This window comes from Acyrthosiphon pisum, chromosome A1 (assembly GCF_005508785.2).
Source record: "Acyrthosiphon pisum isolate AL4f chromosome A1, pea_aphid_22Mar2018_4r6ur, whole genome shotgun sequence".
Taxonomy (NCBI): domain Eukaryota; kingdom Metazoa; phylum Arthropoda; class Insecta; order Hemiptera; family Aphididae; genus Acyrthosiphon; species Acyrthosiphon pisum.
Genome location: NC_042494.1, coordinates 100,589,649 through 100,613,106, shown reverse-complemented (window position 1 = coordinate 100,613,106; position 23,458 = coordinate 100,589,649). Strand labels below are relative to the sequence as shown.

Here is a 23,458-nt window from a genome sequence, read left to right as displayed (position 1 = left end):
ATTAACTGTGGCCTATGTAAGAATGACATCGCCAGGAGAAGTTTATAGTATAATAATGCGGTACTATAATATTTGGATGAGGTCCTACCAAAAATAATAATAATAATAATAATAATAATAATAATAATAATAAAAACCGTTATTAGGGCCTCGAGGTGTTTTCAGTGAAATATATTATATTTTCCATTCGGACTAAAATCATATTAATATTATTATTATTCATCATCATCATCATCATCATCTCCAAAGCTATATACAGTTGTGTGAAAATACGATGTACACATCAGCTATGTACTTTACTATGCACACTCAATGGAAACCCATTAAAATATGTATATATATAGTGCGTGTGTGTACGAAGAGTGCGTTATTGCGTACAGATAGAATATCGTTTGAGGCACATATTAAATTAGGAACCTTTTGTGTATTGAATTTAATTCGGTTTATGTATTTTAAGAAAAATATTTCAATAAACTCCACCTTTTCCCTAACTATAGGGTTCATCTGACACCGCACACAACCTCGATTTAACGTATTTACGGTTAATTTACAGTGTATTACATTATAAACTATATTATATGCATCGCCATGTATACCTACTCAAACATCAAACGTGAACGTGTGAGTATATATTATAGTGCAATCATATACATATATCTCGTTTTAATTTCCTATCGCGTTCGAATGCATCGTAATATATAATAATATTATACACGCTCGGGGCTATAATATAAATTGATGTTTGGGGTCGGTGGAGGGTGCGCGGGATTTTCGTCTGAACATCTTGTCGGGATTGACTGATCACATCGTTTTCGTTTTTCCCGCTAAAACAGAAACTCTATGACTGTCACCGCGTTCAATCGGCTGTTGCCGTCGACCTGGACAAATTAAGAGGGCACCTGTACGTGCTGGACAACGGATATGACAACGTCAAGTGTCAACCAAAAATTATCGTTTATGACCTGAAGACTTACAAATGTGTACGTATACATTATAAATATTATTACAATATCACATCCAATTTTGTCGAATACGTTTTTCGTCAAAATAAAACTGCAATGACGTAGGTACTAAAAAAAAAAAAATGGGTGGATGTATTATAGATTAGGTAGTACTATTTTTATCGTTAGAAATCAAACAACGTAACGTGACCAATAAATCATAGTTCAGCTGATATAAACTTATTTACAGAGTCTTTGTACATTTTCAATAGTAATGTAAAATGTTGATATTAAAAATAAAATACAACAGTATAAAAGTTAAACTCTATATTTTTTGTTTATAATCAATCTACAATAAACGATTCTAATCAGTGAGCGAAACTAGGTTGAAAATATAATATTTTATGAAAGAAAACGAAACTTAATAATAATAACCTAACCACAAAATACTCAATTTGTTTTGGAAAAATGTAATCTTATTTTAGTAGTATTATAAATAAGTAATAACCAATGAAAGTTCCAATAGTTTCTAGCTTATACGATTTGAGTTGTGGCAAAAAAATAAAATCAATAATATGAAAAACGGGTGTGTCAGAAATATTGGAGCGTTTTTTTGTGGTTTACAGTTTATATTTTTCTAAGGAATTATATAAATAGTATAAGAAAATCAAGATAACGTTCTCGTAAAAATTCTATCTACATCCGATCTGATAGGTGCCAAAAAATATGAGATTTGAGACGAGAAAATTCGATCAATGCTTTTATCCAACAAATAAAAACTGATCACATAATATACATACATATTACATTTTTCATTATTGTTTAATTAATAATATACATTATATACAATATTATACATTCAATCGCTTCCTTTAGAAACCAAAAATCACGAAATTTTAACATTTTTTTTTTTTGGGGGGGGGGGGGAGTTATCGAGCACTCAGAATATCACCAAAACTCTTCAATACGACAATAACCCTCTTTTAGCTTCATGTACTATAATATTCTTATCAGATTGTTGTTTCTGTTGTTGTCACGTATAGATACAGTCGGTGGAACTCGGTGGGATCAACGGCTCGGGACTAGCCACGCTGGTGGTGGATGCAAGACCGTTCAAAGGCGAGACGAAGGTGTACGTGGGTGACGCTCGCGGCGGACACATCATGGTGTTTGACCCGGACAGGAGCGTTTGGTATATGGTCGCATTACGCATCCAGAACCACGACAGGGCAGTTATACAGCAGAACTACTACGGACCGGAAGTCGACTCGGATGTGCCTTCAGAATGCATCGCTGTCCTCAAGCGTCAGTCGTCCGTGTACTTGACGTCGAGGCGCTCGCACAACTTGTACACGGCTTCGTTCAAGGATCTCCGGAATTTGACCTCTTATATCACGCCTAGCATAAAGGTATATTATACGCCAGCTCGCCTAACTATATAACACTCGTCCGTATATGGCGACGGAATAAAACAGGGGTCACCGTAAGGGTATAATCGCAATATCCAAAAACATGCGGGATTTAAAGTATAATCCAGAAGTTCGTCAGCCGTTGGTTGACTTATGACAATTAACGTGTAAAAGAAAGTTTTTTGGATTTCGGATATGTACGTGTCAAATGAAAACTAGGTTAAGAACGTCAAAGTAGTGTTTATTCAGCTATAGCTCATGAAAAATAAATAACAAAAGCAATTTACAACAATGGAATTATTGACTGGTTTCATTAAAAAAAAAAAAAACAATATTCCATTGTTTTAAAATAATTTGTTTATTATAAATTAAACATCCTTACAGTAATACTATGTTATGTACCTATTAGTTTTATTCGTATGATAGATATTTTAAATTATTAAAGAAATCAAATAATAAATTGTTTAGAAAACTCGATGCAACATGCCGTTACCTAGTATATTAAAAAGTAAGCCCTCCCCTAAAATGTTATCCCAGTTCCATCGCTTTATTCGTTTAACATACCTACCTCCTCTTTTATCCTTTGCTCGACCGTTTAAACCGTCTAAACCTACTTACCTACAATACGTCGAGTAAATATATGGGTGTGCTTATTACAACGAAACGCTACACTGTATTTACGCGCGCGCGTTTAATTAAAATTACAACGCGTTCTTAATAATTATACTGTATTATATGATATAATAACTATTTTTCCCCTTTTTTAATAGTGTTTATAATATCCGCACACCGTGTGTTCGTTTTATTCCCGCACACAGGCCATCACGCCGCGTCTCCGTATTTAATTCGTTAAATTCTTACGGAAACGTAGAACCTTCAGTCGCCGCTATCGTAGTCGAAACGACTTGAGACTAAATTAGAAAATTATTGTCTTCGCTGCAGAATGGTGACGTACTTCCGGTTGGATTGCGAGTGCGCTGGGAAGGCGTCAAGCTGGGCGTTTCGGGCGGGTTTTACGCTGACATACAGGGTGGTCTCAACTACGTGTACACCAGAGATTTCGTGGCCGTCAGGTGAATATAATAAAACAATATCATTTAGGTATATTCATATATTATGATAATATTATCATACGCGTGGTTGTTGTTCGTCCCCCGACGGACCAGCCTCAATATAGTACTGCAGGAGTGTCTCACCCTGCGACCATACTATACCCAATTCCCACAAAAACTTATATGTTGTATACACTTGAACACTTAATGTGATATGGGAATCAATAATTCAACTTAAAATACGTTTTCTAAAATATTATAGGAACTCTGATTATCATATAATAATAAGCATTGTCGCAATGGCATTTGCAGGTTTTTACGAAAACACAAGACCGAATTAATATTTAATTTTTCATTGTGACATTGTGACGCATGCAAATAAATACGTACGGATGAGACACCCCGTTAGGAGTACGTTAGCAATATTATTGTAATGTACTAATGTACGATGTCATGTGTATGTATGTTATGGGCAATTTACAATATACAAATTGCCCGGGCAACACTGAACCACGAATACAGACAAATTATTTTTCACACAACATTTCTTATTAAATTTCTTATTACCAATAGGCAATAATTACATAGGATAGTAATATCTATTTATGGAAAAAACAAAAAATAAATAAATTATTTTTGTGTTAGGTATTTCCTAATTATTATATTCTAAATATTTCAAAACAATTATAATAATGATAATAATTATATACCTACTAAATATTGATGGAATATAACATTGTACGATTTAAATAAATAAGTTGTTATTTATTATTTTATTGAGATTAATTAGAATTGTATTATTACCCATTCATTTGGAACTTTGTAAGTACATAATTAAATGGCACTTAGAATAATTGCAAAGTCTGTCTGCTTTCTTACAATTGCATTTATTTGTCTTGCAAAGTTGTGTAAAAGTGCATCAATATTGGGTTTATTTAATTTATTTAATTTATTATTTTATTTGTTTTTAAAATATTTATTATATCATGACAAAATGAATAATCATTATTGTAAAATATTCAGAACATAATAAATAGGCAATACCTAATTAAATTATAATTAATAATGTATTCATTAATTGTTTTTTGTTTTTTTCGTCAATATTATATAACTGTTAGTAATAATACATGTGATACAAAATATTATACAACATTGCCGTACCTACATATAATATAATATACGGAATTTCAACAAGTCAACGACTTATTCGAGTTTACTCGTATATTATTTTATTTATTTTATAATATAGATTGAGTATCATGACGGGTGGCGTACCGGTCGCAGCGGAAGACCATAAGGTGCTGTTGCAGTCATATAACCTGTTACCGGCGGTCACAAAGATTTTCACGGACAATACAAATTATAGGCAGGTGTGGGCCCTAAACGCTATGCCCAACGCGGAAAACCGTCACCTGGTCAAAATTAATACGTTATAAACATTGTCATCAGTACAATAATATAATATTCTACGCTACTGCACATAGTATCTAGGAGATTTGACAATTTACATGAGAAATTTTGTCAACCCCTCGAGATACACGCTGTATAAACAAGGAGATCCACCAAGCATGCTCACCGCCTCGCCCTAATTTTTCCTACGTAATAATGAATTTATTAAAGTTCTGATTCCAAAAATTTTAAGTATACTTAAAAGTTAATAGGACGAAACACTGGCATATTTTGTTGTCTCCGTCTTACAAGCTCGTAACATAGCAAATGTACACTCAGCAGATCACGTTTAGCTTTGTTAGCTTAAAAATTAGAGTGAATCGACCTATTATTATGAAACTTGATGGTAAGAATATTATGTGTGTTTGTATGTGGGTTTTTTACAATGGTTAAATTTTTTAGCAAGTTTTGCATATATAATATATATCGTAAATTAAAAATGTTCATAACTCACTTAAAACTGAATTAACGTAAAAAACTTACATACAAATACAGATAATGTTCTTAAAATCAAGTTTTATGGGTAAGTATATTTTTAGACAAACAAAGCTAAATTTGGTCTGCTGAGTGTACATTTGCTATATGTTACGCAGTTGTAAGACGGAGGAAACAAATATATCAATGTTACGTCCTCTTAAAGACCATATTTTCTAGTACTTATGTTTTTTTATGCCACAATTTTTATTGTCCTGTGACGATACAACTATACAAGCTAATACGTTTGGTGAGCATACTTGGCGAATCATCCTGTATATATTATAATTGACCGTTATATGCGGATATAGACGACGTTCGTTAACTGTAGACATAATACCTATAATATACTATAATATAGTCGTATATATTATTATGTCATCCCATATAAGTGTATATATATAATATATATATATAATGAATATAACCATCACCGTTTACAGTACTTGTACATTTATTAGACCATAAGAGATACCACGTGAAACATGGTGATTAATATTCTATTTAACTGAATACGCTAATAATTATCCTAGTAGATTTTTGGTACTTAGTTTTAAAAGCATAATTTTACAAAGCATTACATTTTTACAAAAAAAAAATATAAATATTGTAGTTTCTAATTGTATACCTATAGAGGTTTTGTATGTTTTTTAGTTTTATAATCAGAAAAACTACATTTTGCTGATGCATACAATAGGTATATTATTGAGCATTGAATAAATGGTTTTTGTATTAGTAAGACGTATATTTAAAGTTTAGATGAAAAGTTGTGATCTACAATCTAAATTCCGCTCAGCATATTTTGCTTTAAATGATTATTAATAATAAATAATTGTTCGTTAACAATATTATCGTGTTATATTATGTTGACATTAGACTTATAGTTTTATAAGTATTTTCAATTACCTACATAAAGAATTTAATTGAAAAATACAGAAATTGACGTGTAAAAATGAGTGTAGTCAGGTAAATGGTTCACTCCGTATGATATATTATGTACGTAGGTATACATATGATACATATTATATTATGCTGAATGCACAGACTGTGTGGGCGGGTATATGGCCGTATGTCATAGATATATATTTATATAAATCTACTGTAATATATTATCGAGTATACGGCAGCAGGTTTAGGGGACTAGGGAAGCGTAAATTAACTAAATCAAAGGATGTTTTCGTTTTAATTATATGCGAAATGAATACGAATTTAATGTGTTAAGTTTATATGACAAATATGTGAGTGCCAACCTATATATTATATTATACAACAATAATACAACATTATACCTATACATAATATAATAAATTAAATATGAATACTACACTACGTGTAACAGTTGGTATAAATCGTGCGAGCAGGTTAACATCAAATTATAAAAAATATTATAACGTATTTATTATTTATGCCAGGCGACAGGCATAGTATGCACCAACACCATCTCTGTGATACATCAATACATCAATAAATGTGGTTTTTCAACATCAGTTGTCTATAATAAAATTCAAATTTACGCATATAGGTTTCATTTCATATAGATTACTGTGGAAAAAACAGCATTTATATATCTACATTGAATTGCCACGGACTAAGGTAATTATAGGGTGATACGGGACCTTTGGGACACTCTGTTTGATGGAACTATAACTTCAACTTTATAAATCTCATCTTTATTCACTTGATGTTGTATACTTGTATACTTAACGTACATATAGGTACACATATTTTTGAACTTTGAAACGATATTATATTATCTGTATCATGTGCATTTTTCTATAAATAAATTATGAAGTTGCAATTTTTTATTTTATTGAATTAAGTAGTATAATATACGTGGATATAAACTCTTATCTTTATGACGACGAAGTCATAAAAAATGCTCAGTTTCCCTGCTCATTATACGTAAAATGTTCATTGCTTCCGGGTACAAAAAAAATCTTCTGGAATGTATTGTGCTTATGGAAATTCTGAAATCCAATAACCCCCCGGATACGCTTATTATATTAAAGTATTGCAAAATGAAAATCTACTCTAAATGCTCATTATTGGTTAAATCCGCCTTGAGCCAAGTAGTTGGGTGTAATAATAACGTTTCGGGATACAATTGCGTTATATAGACCTAACTACCTAAAGTATTTAAGTTAGGTATAAGTATTTAGGCAACAAAATTTATTTTACGATAAATTCTATTAGTTGCAACACGTAGGTGCTTAATTAAGTTCATAACATATTTCAATGATAACATTTTTTTGTAATTTAGTGTTTATAATGATGTTTACCTTAAAATATGATGGGTGTCGCCTAATATATCATTAAAGTGGTTAAAAAAAAGTTTTTATAAACAATTATTTACGTTCCACAAATTTATTATGGGTAGGTATAACGATATATATATATTTTTATATAGGTAGAAAAAAAGTTGTAAATACGGCCAAAAGAATAAATATTTAATATTTTTCTTATGTTACAAACAATAATGAATTTTATTATTTTAATAATAATAATAAATAAACAGAGGTCTTTAGGTACCTATGTGCCGTTTTAATGGAATTCGTAGTATAATATTGCAGTGAGTAGGTACCCACATACATTATTTACAAATTTAGATATTGTTTAAAATTAAATTACGTAAGAGGTTATTTTATCATTCGAGGAGAACATTTATCCATTAGGTGCAAATGTGCAATACAAATTGTTATTTTTATTTAAAAGTTTATTGATGGAGGTTCCTACGACCTACATAGATTTGAGTTAAAAGTTATTACATGTAATTTATAAGGTAGGTATAATATTAATATGGTATAAATACACAGCTTTATTATAGGCATCTGTCTAATTGAATTAAAAACTTTTCCATTTTAAATGCTAAAAATGAAATAATTTCTTGGACCATATTAACGAGATTTATTTATTTAAATTATTAAAGTTTTAAAAATTAATTATTTTACTAACTAGGTTTCCGGTTAAAGGAAAACCGGAGAAACGCTGGTTATTGTGTAACCAGTATGGGGACCCCATATCTGTAACATCAGGGAATGTCCATTCCGTAGAATTATAACAATGAAAATATTAATGGTATATATTCGTAAAAATATAGTTATAACTTTATAAGATAATTGTATTGATATATTATTAGTGCCAGAATAACTTAAATCACAAAATAAACCTTAAAATATTGGGTTACACAATGTAAGTACGTGCTTTTCATATTTAGGAGACAACTTCATTTATAAAATGTTATTAAAAAAATTTTGGGTACACAGTTTTCTGGAAATTCACCTTACGAGTATGCCTGTAAAATATCTTAAGCTTTATGCATATTACAATTTACAATATAATATTATTATGTATACACGTTTAATGTAATCGAAATAAGCTCTATAGGTAGGTATGTTGTAAACTTGTATGTTGTATATTTTAAGAATATAAACTAAGAGCTTAACGAAATTTATTATAGTTAATAATAAAGATTAAAAGAATCATTCTCATTTACTATTCACTCATCAAAGATAATCGTAACACAAACGTTTATTTTATTTTACTTAAAACTAACTTTTTAAGTGAATTTTGTTATTTATATATAATGCCTATATATTATTATATAGGTTATTATATTTAATAAACATATTTGTACACATTTATTGGTTTCTGTATTCATCACGTAAACATCAAATAATTACTTCATAAATATTTATTTTTGCTTAAATAAAAAATAACTGAATATAGTTAATTATTATTTTTTTGAACTTTAAATACCATCTGAAAAATCTGTTAATATAAATTGAAAAATAAAAATAAATCATAAGTCTGTCGGTCTATAATTGCATTCAGTTAGATAATTGTTAAGAAAAAGTTTTTGTTTTTTACACCGACTTTGTCACGAAACGGCCAAAGTAAAATATAAAATATTACATTTTAATTATCATACTTCAGTTTTATAATTAATATACAACAATTATTACATTCAGAATAATACGCATAATTCTTTATTATTCATACATTAAATATTCATTATTATTAAAAACGAGATATTTAATGACCTAACAATGGTTATTGTTAATTTGAATATGATGACAAAATATTACTATTTATTAAATTATTATTAAAAAGTATTCAGTACGATACCAGCTATTAACATTTAGTATGATCAATATGACATGCACAGAATTAAACTAAACAAACAAACATTACCCAAAAATGATCAGAATTTAATGTGTAATATTATGCTTGTATAGTGTTTCAAATGGTATTTATATTAGGAGATATACTAATTTTTTTTCATTAATACCGTTACATCGATCACAAAATATCTATTAGCCTAAAATAAACATCGTTTTCAATGAATAATAATATTTGTCTGTGCAATTTATAGTAGCATAGATGGTAAATATTCTTTAAAATAAAAACAATAATATTTATTTTATAATATTTAAAACGTAGTGACAGAAATAGGTGTAATTTTATAAAACTACATAGTATTCATTAGGTATTTATTTAAAATTCAAATGTCTAGGATTGTGATTTCCAAATCTAAGATCAAAATATTATCATAGTTAATTTAATTAACAAGGATTTATATAATAATTTAAAAGGTGTGTGATGTGTCTAGCTGATATTTTAGGTACTAACATCAATATTTTACTTATTGTGTGCCTACTGCACAATTAATCGTTTTCCTATATAATACATTGGCTGATGAACATAATATTTTTATATTAGCTTATGATATTACTACAATGTTGTGTTTATAACTTTTATAAGAATTGTGTATATTAACGATTTTTAGTTTTTACATTTAATACAAATAATCTAAAAAAAAAATATTAGCGATATTTAATACCATGTTGCTGTCTGTTGAGTATTTGTGCACATAATATGGAATTGAATAAAATAATATGCATTTTCATTTATGTGGATAGTAAATAGTTTGGACCACAAAAAAGATTGTATTTTATTTTAGTACAAAGAAAAATAATATTGTATGCTTTGTTGCGTAGGTAGTGGTAGTTTATAGTTCTTCGAGCTGCTAAGTATACTCGTATACGTGGTTATAGTATATCGTACGCCTTAAAATATACAATATATATATAAAAAACAATAACTATTTTTGTTATATACATATTTATGGACAATTAAAACATACATGATATAGCTAAAATTTTTATTGACATAAACATTTTTATTTTAAGTAACTTTTATATATTTAATATAAATAGGTATTATTAAAAATCCATCCTTTGTTTATTGATTAATTTATTCATTTGAGTGGTGTGTAAGGTATAACTAATATATTATAGCTATAGAATAATATACACTATATACATAACTTTAATATACTTTAGATAAACGTTTTTTATCTCTATTTCAAAAACTTCTGATTTATAATCAGGATAAACAGTAGGTACTGCTAATATTTTAATATTTTATTATTCAATATTCAAATGAATATTATGTAATATACATATTTGTCAAGTAATTAAATTCAATAAAAAAGTAAGCGTTTGGTATCTACAAATCACTAATCAGGTGGTTTTTATAAAATTGAATTATTATTTATGCGGACATGGGTTTTAATATTTCCTTAGACAATGATTTTTTTGTAGAATTAGATTTTTACGAAAAAATTGTTTTTTATTATGTCATATCGCGTAAAGGTTTTGTATATTTTTTAATTGTTTAATCAAAATAACAATACTTTGTTGATGCATACAAATTATTTAATAGCTTTTGTTTTATGAACTAACATGTAAATTTAAAATTTAGATGAAAATTTGGGCCACGCTATACATTTCGCTCAGCATCTACTTTAAATGTTTATTAATAATCGATAATTTTACGTAAAAACGTCTTATTTTTCTTCCAGTGACAATGATTTTCAATAAGTATATTATGGATGGTTGCTTTCTTAGATATAATGTTGAATTGTATGGTATAATTACTAATAGGAACGTGCTCAGGAATTCCCAATTTTCAATGTGTGTAGCGAGCGCCGAGTGGTGTTTAAAAAATTTATTATGAAAATAATTAAGCATATTCTTCACATAAAACGTTAAATAAAAATGTAAGTAACTAAAATATATTTGATACGATTTTAAATTAGTATTTATTTTATTTTATTTATTCAGTTTAAAAGACAAAGTAAATTTCACTAACGTTGCTATACATGTACTCCCGATACGATTCGAGTATACCGTCCGGTTTACACCGGTGAATGTAAACGATTCCGTGTAGTAATAGTATATTATAAGGAGTTATCAACGATATTATAATTAATATTCGGTATTTGAGTTCGCTGGCGGTAATACACAATTTATTGAAACTGGTGGCTATAAGCAGCACAAGTCGTCAGCGATGACTCTCCGCAGACTCCGCCGCGTGGTTGAAAGGGCCACGAGTGTGGATATTAAAAGCACCCTTCGAGCACGCGAACGTTGTGCACGATTCCGCAGCCGACGATGTTCTGTGTAAAGTCCGGGAAGTTCGTCTCGAGCACCATGAGCCGATTCCGGTCTCGGTCGACCATCACCTGGGTGGCCAGGAAGCAGGACCCCGACCGATAGACCGGCGAGAAATTTTCCGCGACAAACGGTAGGGCCGCGTCCCATTTCTGCACGTCGGGTGAACCGTCGTACCGGAAGAATACCTTCGAGCCGCCGTCCGTGCCCAAAATCACCTGAAACCGGAGAATGGCATTAATCGGCCATTTTTTAACCATATAAGTATGTACATTTATGATTTATACATTATAATTATTAGCATTGCCCGCGGAAAACGCCACGGGGAGGTTAGCCACGAGGAGCAGTATTATATATAGTGTATAACATGCAATATATTTTTTGAAAATATTATCAAACCGCTACTATTTGTTATCGTTACATACTGCGTATACGATCCTTAAGTATGTCGGTGTCATCCTCGATCATACATAATATAGAAATATAATATCATCACATCAAACAGGTGCGTGTTTTAGTTTTTACGCGTAGGTCAATAATATTGGGTTGATATCAAACAATTATTAATTATCTAATGAACTTTTGTTTTTCGATAATTTTGTAGTTGTTTACTTATACTATAATGTAGACTAGATATCATTCAAGATGAAATTAGAACAGTAAATTGTTGGACGATTCGTGTAAGAGAAATGTTTTAAATTGTATTTAAATAAAACTACTACTGGTCGTCGAAGGTTTGTCGTCAGACTCAGTATTTATGTGTATAATCTATAGATACAGTTCACCTATGGCTCATTATTCACTGAATCGAGAAAAACGTGACAATAAACATATTGATATTACTAAAAAATAAAAATATTTCGAGAATAATCTATGGAAAAAATGGGGAGTATAGGCATAATAATATATGCATGGTGAGTTTGTACAAATGTAACACCTCGATGAATTCATAAAGTTACACGGTTAAGACGTTTTGGTAAAAAGACAAAAAATGCATACTCGTGGGCATATTAAACAGGATGCAACAGCTGCTGCAGTGTCAGAATATTATCATAATCATGTTTTATATAACAGCATAGTTAGGTACACATGTACATTTGTATAAAATTATTTTATTGGCATCTGCATACAACATAGGTAACTGCTGTCATTAAAATATAGAAAGTGGTATTGAGATCTATATATTATCTATTATGTTTATCCAAATCGTGGGACATTGGTTTGGATTTTAATTTGTATAACAAGTTTTGATTCATTAATAATATATGCATTGGTTACAACTTACAACACATGCAAATTTAATATTTCAAAATATGCATAAATAATAACACAAAAAATATGTAAATACAAAAATACCAATTTTAAAGTCATTGATATTTCAGTTAGGAAAAAAATCGAAATTTACTTTTAATATAGAAAACTTGTTAATGAATTACAATCCATTTTCAAAATTCAGAAGATCTAATAACGGCCTTTTTTTAATGAAAACATTTCTATCTTTTAACAATCGGAACGATAAAATTAGTAATTCTATAATAAATCCGAAACCATATTATTTAAATTAGTTTTAAAGTTTACTTCAGTTATGCTTTTTTTTTTTAAATTTCGTCTCTTATCTCTTAAATTTGATTTAAATATATAAAAATTGAATAGCTTTAAACGCAGCAATTGTATGAAATTTAAAAAAAAAATGGCATCCAAAGTAAACTTTATAAAGAATTTAAATATGTTTTCACATTTCTTATCGCATTAATATAGCCTAGTTGGTACGATTTACAAAACGTACATGATTTTTAGTGAAAAATTTTACTATTGGACTACAGATCGGTTACATGTGCGTGTTTCATATCTCTTTTACACTGCAGTCCACACACTAACGATCAGTTACTAAGCACACAATAAAACGACACGCACGCACACACTTGGAAAATTGAAAGTTTAGATGTGTAGAAAATATAAACACAAAAATAAATGCGCTTAAAAGAGAACGGATGTAGTTAAATGTGTAAAATATACTAATACGCGCAGTCGCTTTCTGAAGTAGTTATGAGACCGATTTAGACCACAATATATTTTTTTTATCATTAAATAGGACAACAATAGTTCAAAAAGTCACTACTAGCCCATATTGGAATTTTTCATCTTAAACGTAGGTAGCCCAACTTAAAGTTATAGACATTTTTAACTTAAATCATTAAATTTATTTCGAAAATAAATTGGAAATCATTTAACTAAATATCATTTTAGGAAAGTCTCATATTTTTAGAAAAGAAAAATTTCAAATAATATTATGTTAAGTTAAATAATTCAGAATATGACTACGTAGTTTTCACACAAGAAAATTTGAATTTAATTTCTATTAGCGTGTGTATATATTGCAAATTGTAACCCCTTATTAATTATTATTGAATAGTCCACACAATGACGAGTAACCAAACCGCACTACCGCGACCGCAGTTATAGCAATATTTCGCCGTAATATTTCTTCTTATTGATGTAAAGCATTTACTGGAGTCCCCAAACCCTTCCTACTAACCCCATACATTTTTCATTAATACAACCTAAATGCCTGATACAAAAATAAAGGTAGGTACTTCCTGTGGTTCGATTTAAAATTTTCAAAGACGTTTGCATTAATACACAAGTGTACTTTGCACCTACATATTTGTATATGAAACAAAAATTAACAAAACTATATTAAATGTATAAGATTTCAAAAGTTTTATCGACTATTTTCTATTCAAACATTTAATTGGTTTTGAATATTTTGAAATACTGATTACAACAGTATTGTGCATAATATTATGGTATACGGCACTATGCATAACACAAAGATAAGGCATGCCCACATCGAACTAAAAAATAGCCTATGCACAACGCCTTAAAAAAATACTGCTGGGATTTGTGTGGGTCGTCGTTTCGAGAACGATCGTCAACGCGGTGTTGTGAAAAAAACAGATTTTTCTTTATTATTATTTACAACGCTTTCGTAACGATATAATATAATGTTATGTCTTAGTATAACTTCTCACACATATCTGTCACGAGGAAAAAAAAATCGCGGGTCACGCCCCCTTGTTCGCATAATATATCTATAGAATATGTGCTCCGATTTAACACTTTTGTACATTATAATACAAATTAAAAACGACAAGGTCACCAGGTTAGTACCATTCTGTCCGGTTTGACGCCCAAGTCCGTCACTTTTCCTGCAGAACCTCGGCGCAGGTACTCGGTCCGGACCGTGAACGCCCTGGCGCCCGACAGGTACGTGACGATCAGCGCCGCCGCCCCGCCGCCGCACTCTGCCCGGACGAGCGCCGCGTACAGCACGTCGCGCTTGGTGCACCCCGCCGCGATCGCCTTGGGCAACACCACTCGCGCACCCTTCGACTCGGCCACGTCGTACGCGATCACCGCGCGGTTGGCCGCGTCCGTCACGTACACGTAACACTTGCCGTCCGTTTCGTCGCAGTCCACGGCCAGACACTGGAGTCGGCTCATCGGCGTCGTCAGGCACGTCAAGTCGATCTTTGTCAACAGCTGAAACACCGATTATTATAAAATATGTTAAAATTATAATGAGTTTGAAACGGAGTGGCGTATTTGTGTACGACGGCGGGGGCGGTAGTGGGGGGGGGGTGTAATTACATATAATGGATAATAATATTGTACAAGTCCCTATGAAATGGTAAACAATAAATTAATGATTACCTCGATTATAAATCACGGTTGCACTTTATCTATATCGTGCTACCGAGTACTAAAATGTTTTTTTAATAAATGTTCTAATTTATATTTTAGTAGGTACTTTTTTTCCACGTAAAAGTTCAAGTATATAAATATATATATATATAGGAATATAATTCCCGGTGGGATGGAAACCCCTCAACGATACGCCACTGATGTTAGGTCATGCGTTTTGTTAAAAAAAAAATAGATTAATTTAATTTGTATTCAAATACAAGGTACAGCTGATACCACGTTTAAATAAGTATTTTAGATGTATTTTTTTTAAATATAATATAATCTGGAAAAAAGTATATATTTTTATGGTTATAATATTTATTTATTTCATATTATTATAATACACGGTGATTCCCCAAGCATGTTCATCCCTTTTTTTCTTTAATAATGGAGTTATTTAAAATCTGATTATATGAATTTTTAAATATACTTAAAGATCATATTTTCAAATTCTTGAGATTTTTTATTCTACTTAAAGGATTACGGAGATATAACCTTCTATTTTCAGATGAGAACCCCACTTTCTTCTGTACATTATTTATTGGAGTAGTTTTTAAGTTATTTAACTTAGAGTACCTACCAAGGATAATAGGTTAATAATAATAAGGAAGTTATGGAAGCTGGTTGTTTGAACATTTTTAGTAATTTATACTAATCGATCAATATTTATAATTTGTACAAAATATAATTGGTCCAAGGATAATAAATACTAGTTTCAACATTTCATGTATTTGAAATTCTTTTAAAACTATTTTTAAGGACTATTATACTTAGTAGATACGAACATTTTAATAACTGAGAAACTACTCACACTAATTTTGAATTAGGTAGGTATATCAAAATTTTCAAAAAAGTTATCCACTAAATAATTTATGGTAAAAAGAGGTTCTTATTAAAAAATTATAAGTTTGTATCATCACAGAACAAATATGGTCTAAAATTATATTTGAAAATTTAAAAAAATCAAAATTTTAATAGATACTTGGTGAATCACCCGTTATAGGTAATTAATTGTTGTATATAATAATATATGATCAGATAAAACATTTTTTAAAGAAATGATAAAGTCTCCAAAAGCTTAAGCTCGTTATGACTTATGATTTATAGAGAACAGAGTTAATTTCTAAGAATTAAAACTAAAAGCAATGATAATTAATAATATTATGAATTTATGATAAGATTTGACTAAAAAATTTAAAAATGTAAGTGAGCATTTACGTCTTATAGTTTTCATATAGGTATATGAAAAAATTATACATTTTAGTATAACAGGATGTGTTCGTAGCTGTAATATTAATGTTTACCATTTATATCGCGTAATTGCTCTTTTAGAAAACTAATAATATACCGTCAAAGGTTATGTCTCTAAAACATTATAGCCCTAACCTTAACTTAGCCTTTATGGTGCGTGGTGGTCGTGTCCGTTATGTGACTCCGTCTTATAGGTACTATACAATACCAGCTACATCCTAGAGACATTAATTTACGTTTAGTTGGACATCAGCTACGCCTGCAATATTGATCTTTGATCGACCTACTTTCACTGGCCTCGTCGTATAGATCGCGTATTAGAACGATTTATATAGGCGTATACGATGGCGTATATTTTGGTCTAACGTTATTTTAAAAATTAGATGCGTTTTGGGCTAACAAAAATAAAACTTTGGTAATAATATAAGTAATAATAATATTATTATAAGCGTTTACCCGCGAGTCTGCTATGATGCTGACCTGCCTATAATATAACGTTTTACAACCTTGTCGTGGGCTTGCTTAACTAATAGCTACGCTATGTTAATGTTGTATACTTCATTGTATTATACCTATATAGAATCAATATATGATTTCGAAAAAGTTGATTGAGTTCAGAACACGATTCGTGTTTAAAAAACTGCAAGATATCGATTGTATCTGTCAAAAAGAAAAAATACATGTATCTTCGGGCATTCGCACAATCGCTTGCTCTTCAAAAAGCAACACTGCGTGAAACGAGTGCTTTATTAAATTGAAATTGAAATTATTATTTAACGCGAATGTATCAACACGCGTAACCAACGTCCATATTATAAAATAAATATACAGATAACTCTGTGGGTCAAAGGCGTGTACGAAATGCAGTCGACAGAAAAGATGACGGAGGCACGCCAGAGGCAGAACAATTTAACTTGAAAATCACTCGAGTCCGTAAGTCCATATTTTACATGTAAATAAGTTAAGTTAACAAATCGTTAAATAAGTTGGCTTTTCTAAAATAAGTACCTACTCAAAAAATAATAAATATACATGGTGTAATAGAAAGACCTGACAAATGAAATAACTTTGGTTGTAATAAATATTTTTGAATTTTTTTTTGTTGTATATAATTTATTGACTCTTGCGTTAGACGTATAATATTACATTTTACTTCTTGTATACTGAAAATAAACAATTTTAAATTTGATTTGTTTTTTTTTCGAAAAATTCAAAATAAACAAATTTGTAAATATGGCGTTTGGAAAAATGTTGATTGTAAAAACACTTATTTATTTTTTATGATTTTTTAAAATATACGAATTTTTTGAAGTAAGACTCATTTATTTGAAAAGTATTAACTTTTTAAAAAACTATTTAGATTTTAGTAGTTATTCCAAAATTCTCGTAAAAAATGTAAAAATTGCTATACTTTTGGAATTTGAAATGTTTTTTACGACTGGATCAACATTGCTTAACAAAAATAATGAGATTTCAAAAAGTTGCAAAAAATAAACTACATGACTTAAATAAATATTTTTACAGTCTACATTTTTCTAAAACCCGGTTTACAAATTGGCCATTTTGTATTAATACAATTTCAGTATTAAAAAAAATAAAAATAAAAATGTTATATTATACCTACATGTAGCCCAAGTAAATAAATAATATACATAAAAAAAAAAATTAAAAATATAGATTAGAACTAAAGTTATTTAATTTGTTAGGTCTACCTGTAGATACATTTTCGGAAAATTCTGAAGTACCTACAATTCTAAAATCAAAAGAATTGATGATTCAAAGTATTTCAAACCAATCAAATATTAACAGTATATTAGGTTAGGTTAGGAAAGTACTGATTAGTTATTTGATATATACATATACTTAATTTATTTCAGGTAAATAGGTAATCATAACTTTATGCTGCAGTGATATACATTTATAAATGTTTCTAGTAATAGACAGTTATTTAATTATTTGCCTCAACGGCTATCAACATGGTTTTTATATAAAAAAATAAATAAATAAAATAAAACAATACCTATAAAATGCATTTACATAGAAAAAACTTTTCATATTCATGTTGGTTTGATGTATAAAATAAATTAACAATTTACAATACGAAAATTCTATTAATCAAAACATACACTTACTTACTAAGACAAAATATTACAAATTTAAATGTTTTTAACTGTCATAGGCTATAAATAACATGACCAATTGAAATAAATTGTGACATATTGTCCGAAAATATAATTTTGATTCTGAAATCATTAGTTTGTTAATAATTTATTTCTAATTTAACTGAATACTAATGATCCTGTTCGTACAATTATTGCAATGTCTCAAAATAATTTAATTTCAGCTAAAAAACTCAGTATTATTATATGCTCCTGGCTTCTCATTTAAATTTTCGTCAAGTACAAAATGATTATATATATTATATTTTACTACAACATGAGAGCATTACGAGAATAAATTAAAACGAAAATTATTCTTACTATCTAAAACTGATGATGAAATCTCATAGAAAAACAAGAATATTATATATATTTTTTTAAGGCGTGATAATATATTTTGATAAACTGTACTTACTCTATAAGGTTATACACTTATACTATTTCTAAGACATATGCCCGCGTTAATAACCACATCGCTCTCTCAAATTATAAATAATAATTAACAAATATTATACACAGACGACGTATCGACAAAGCAAAATCGGACGCCAATTCTGTACATCGCATATATAGCAGTGTTAATCCTGGATTTCGTGGTGGCGTAAAGCGCTATTATACCTATTTTGAAATCCTAAAATACGACCGTCAAACCGATACATATTATTATACACCAGTGTTATTGTTCATGCATGTATCTACTACGCCAGTCCAATAATCTGTGCCCAGACGCGTTATAATAATAATAATAATAATAATACGAGACTCGCCCAAAGACAATCGTCCCGATCGGCTGTCGTATAATATTATCGACCGAACCCATTATTATAATGTATTATTATTATGGGTAGGTTCCTATATAGATTTGTGAGTGTGAGCGCCTACCTATAGTACCTACAATGTGTCTCTTGCGGTCGAGAGAGAGAGAGAAAAAAAAATAATAAAAGTTATTAAACTACATGGAACGTTGCACAACACCCGTTGACGTTCACGCCCGGCGACGAGAGCAGCTATGCGTATGACTTAACGAGCTGCAGCAGCTATACGGTTACCCAAACTCAACTATATATATGTTCGTATATAGTCGCCGCTCGAACGAAATCGAATTTCTACATTTTAGTTCATTAATCATTTATTCTTGTACGAACCACTCTATATACGGGGTGATCCGTTTAACTGTGGAGGCTCAATTCATTTTTCGAGTAAATATTTGTTGTTGTTTTTTTTATTTATCATAAACAGCTATATAAAGTTTGTACATAGTATATTATATTATGACATTAGGTACCTACCCCGTAAAAGCATTGGCGTACATATGCTACTTAACTCATTTAATATTTCGAATATCAATTAGGTCTATTTATATTCCTATTTGTACATACAAATGTCAATAAAATAATTCGACTTGGGAAGTTGGGAATATAATGAGTAGAAATAATATAGATATGGACATAATAAAACGATAAGCCACACTATGTTAAAAAATAATTATAATTTTATGTGAAAATGTAATGTTATAAATACTTTAAACTATATAAAAATGCGAATAAAAATATTATTGTAGCCATGTTAGTGGATCACCCTATATTATATCGAAATGTACCTACATATTATTACCGCATTTGTGCAGTGATATCGTTATTCCACATCATATACGTACTCCGACGTGGTTTGTAAATTGTAATTAATGTTATAAAATATTTTCAAGTTCGATCGATATATTATATTGAATTGGTGGGGGGTTGCATATGGTAATTAGACCTACAAAACGAATTCAACAGAACTCTTATTAGCACGCTCTAGTTGCATACAAATATAGGTACATAAATATAAACTCACTCGACGCTATAATGCTATATTATATCACGATGTACCTATGTATAGTAGTTATATGTATATACCGGGATACGATATCGTATTAAACTAAATGGATTGTGGCTGATGTATACACCTATTACTCTGTGTGTCTGTAATATAATATATTGCAGGGTGGGTGATTTCAAGTTATTTTTCTATAAAGGTTATCAATATAGTGTAAGTATTTGTTCTTGAAATTGTTGATATAACTCCTGGCTTATGATAGTTAAATCACCCTGTATAAACCTACGTCTGTGGCACATACACTTGTCCTATATGACGATGATAAAGCTAAAACAAGGGGTTAGCTGCTGAAAATTTGATATTTGTTCCATAGGTAACTATACTACTACTATATACTACTCGTATATATTTTATATACGACGCCAAATAAACTCATGGGATAAATGAATAATAATATTATGTTGAACACTGCAGTTTTCGGTATAGTTAATACTATTTACAATTGATATATGCAGTAATATATCTGCTCGGTCTTCAACGATTTAAAAGTATTAGTGTTTTATTAGTATATTCGCTTTTCGATGGTACCGCGTGAATGTTACACGCGAAAGCAAAGTTAGTTTGTACCCATTACACAACGAACAGGTATAAAATGCAAATGCGAATACAAATGCCACGCACTATTCAATAAGGTGACTTGTTCCAAAGTGAAATGAGTAAAATGGTTTAAAGTGTCAGAGGTTGTGTTTGAGTATGTTTGTGGGCAAAAAAACGATTACCTTGCGCGTGTTCAAGTCGAACGCCCATACGGTTGGCGGTCCCGTCCTCAGCGGTTCAGCGTCCTTGTCCAACGTCTGCACAACTCCCGTGTCCAGGACCCACAGCACTTCTTGCTCATCCAAGTACAGATCGACGGCATTCTGCACCTCTCCCGACTTACCCTGTTCCTGTACCGACAGGCAAGGGTAAGGCGTCATTACTGCCTCACTACACGCGTCGGCGGTAAACAGGCAAGTCGTGGCCACAGTGGCTGGCACGCCGGATCGCAACCTGAAACAGCAATGTTAGAGCATGAAATTGGTCTTGTTATGAACGCCGAAGACATTTTTAAATCGAAACCGAGCAGTTCATAATATGATTATGTAACCAGTATAAAAATTGTGTTCAATTAATAATTTGCTTGAGCTTATATTTTCGTCTACTTTCTTATTCATAGGTATTTAATTTATAGGATTAATAATATGTTCGTGTTTAGAAAATCATATGAGAACTAAAATCATTAGTTCATTAGTGCACAAAACCAAAAAATTGTTGGTAATTGTATTTTTTTCTTATGATATAATATCATATTATAAGACCAGGGTCCATTCGGTTTGGTCCAAAATTCGTATAGAGGCTCTACAAGTACCCACCTGGGGTACGCCAAGTACAAGTCGTTTCCGCATATTTGAGCCCTGAGCGCGATGTTGTTTCTCGGCACATAACGGCCGTTGTCTCTGAGCAACGCGTCTACCGTGTCGCATTCGAACCGGTACTGGGCGCCAGTCCACGTCAGTCCTTCCCCGCCACTGCCACCGGTTGCATTTCGGCGCAATCGGCCGGAGTAGTGTCGTTGAGCGCTACACGTGAACGCCGTCACGTGATGCAGTACCAGCAAAGCGGTAACCATGAGTGACGACGGGCCCGCAGACAATGACATCATGACGACAATTTTACCTGGAAATAAAAAGTCGAAATCTATGTGAAAACGGATATCGCGTAGAAAAAAAATAACGACGAACGTTGATGACTCGCTTAAATAGCAGAACACTCGATAATATTTTGTTCCTTAATCTAACCACTCCTTTTGAACCCTCCAACGACCGTAAGGATATATTTTCATGTTTGGCCTTGATAAAGCCATAATTATCGAGTGTTAAAATAATGATACCGTGCTGTGATAATATGATATCAATAGTATAATAGTGTTAAGTGAAAATGGTACCGAATTATTCGTGTGCAGCGAGGGTGTTTTTCTGACGAGAGTCCAACGATGTTCTACCGGTTTTCGAGTCGTAAGCTTGTGCTTTTGCGTACAATTCATGTTCGTATTTATAATTCGAATGAATTGTCTAAATACGTGTCCGCGTGCTGTTATTATCGATGCACACATCGGTCATTTTTTGTTTATTTTGTCGGCCTTCACCGTGGTAGAACTGAACGTTATAAAAAAAAGAAGAACCATACGTTTTTCGTAACCGAATCGACGATTTTTCAGGTGACCTTGGGGTCGGCGGCCTTTGTCTGAGCACGTGAATGTGTCAAATCGTTTATCGTTTTCAACTCGTACGAAAATAGTTTTTTATTCAATTCTTGACCACATTATTAGAACTTGGGAATTGTTGTATTCCAAAAAATAGAAAATAATATGCACATAAATTTATATTTTATATAAACAAACTTCAAAATATTCTGTAAAAATACGAATTTATTAAACACAATTTATAATAATTTATATAGGTACCTAGGTACATTTATTGTACAATGAATTTTTGTTATTTTTAAAAAACATGGGTATCGTTGAACATAAGCGTGCGCAGACCATGCTGACAGGGGGGGCAGAATGTAATAAAATATATATTTTATAATATATAGTTAAATATTATTTTGGTTGTTACTTTACTAGTTAGTTCAATTAATATTAGTCATGGAAGTATTTTAATT

At 30.6% G+C, this 23,458-nt stretch overlaps 2 protein-coding genes across 2 annotated transcripts in view; one reads left to right on the top strand and one right to left on the bottom strand.

Moving 5' to 3' along the window:
- The window catches only part of LOC100575968, a 31,292-nt gene extending 26,189 nt beyond the window's left edge, over nucleotides 1-5,103 (top strand). Inside the window, exons 2-5 of the mRNA XM_003243776.4 lie at nucleotides 834-980; nucleotides 1,985-2,350; nucleotides 3,293-3,423; nucleotides 4,652-5,103. Of these exons, the coding sequence (XP_003243824.2) occupies nucleotides 834-980; nucleotides 1,985-2,350; nucleotides 3,293-3,423; nucleotides 4,652-4,838 (831 nt within the window). The 3' untranslated portion in view covers nucleotides 4,839-5,103. The remainder of the gene's footprint in view (nucleotides 1-833; nucleotides 981-1,984; nucleotides 2,351-3,292; nucleotides 3,424-4,651) is intronic.
- Nucleotides 5,104-11,546: 6,443 nt separating this feature from the next.
- On the bottom strand, nucleotides 11,547-23,195 carry LOC100162218 (protein yellow-like). The gene is made up of 5 exons (XM_001944969.5): nucleotides 22,740-23,195; nucleotides 22,168-22,471; nucleotides 21,535-21,805; nucleotides 14,952-15,323; nucleotides 11,547-11,998 (listed from the first exon to the last, which is right to left on the bottom strand). The coding sequence occupies exons 2-5, from the start codon at nucleotides 22,455-22,457 to the stop codon at nucleotides 11,729-11,731; spliced, it is 1,203 nt and encodes a 400-aa protein (XP_001945004.2). The 5' UTR covers nucleotides 22,458-22,471; nucleotides 22,740-23,195; the 3' UTR covers nucleotides 11,547-11,728.
- Nucleotides 23,196-23,458: the final 263 nt, after the last annotated feature.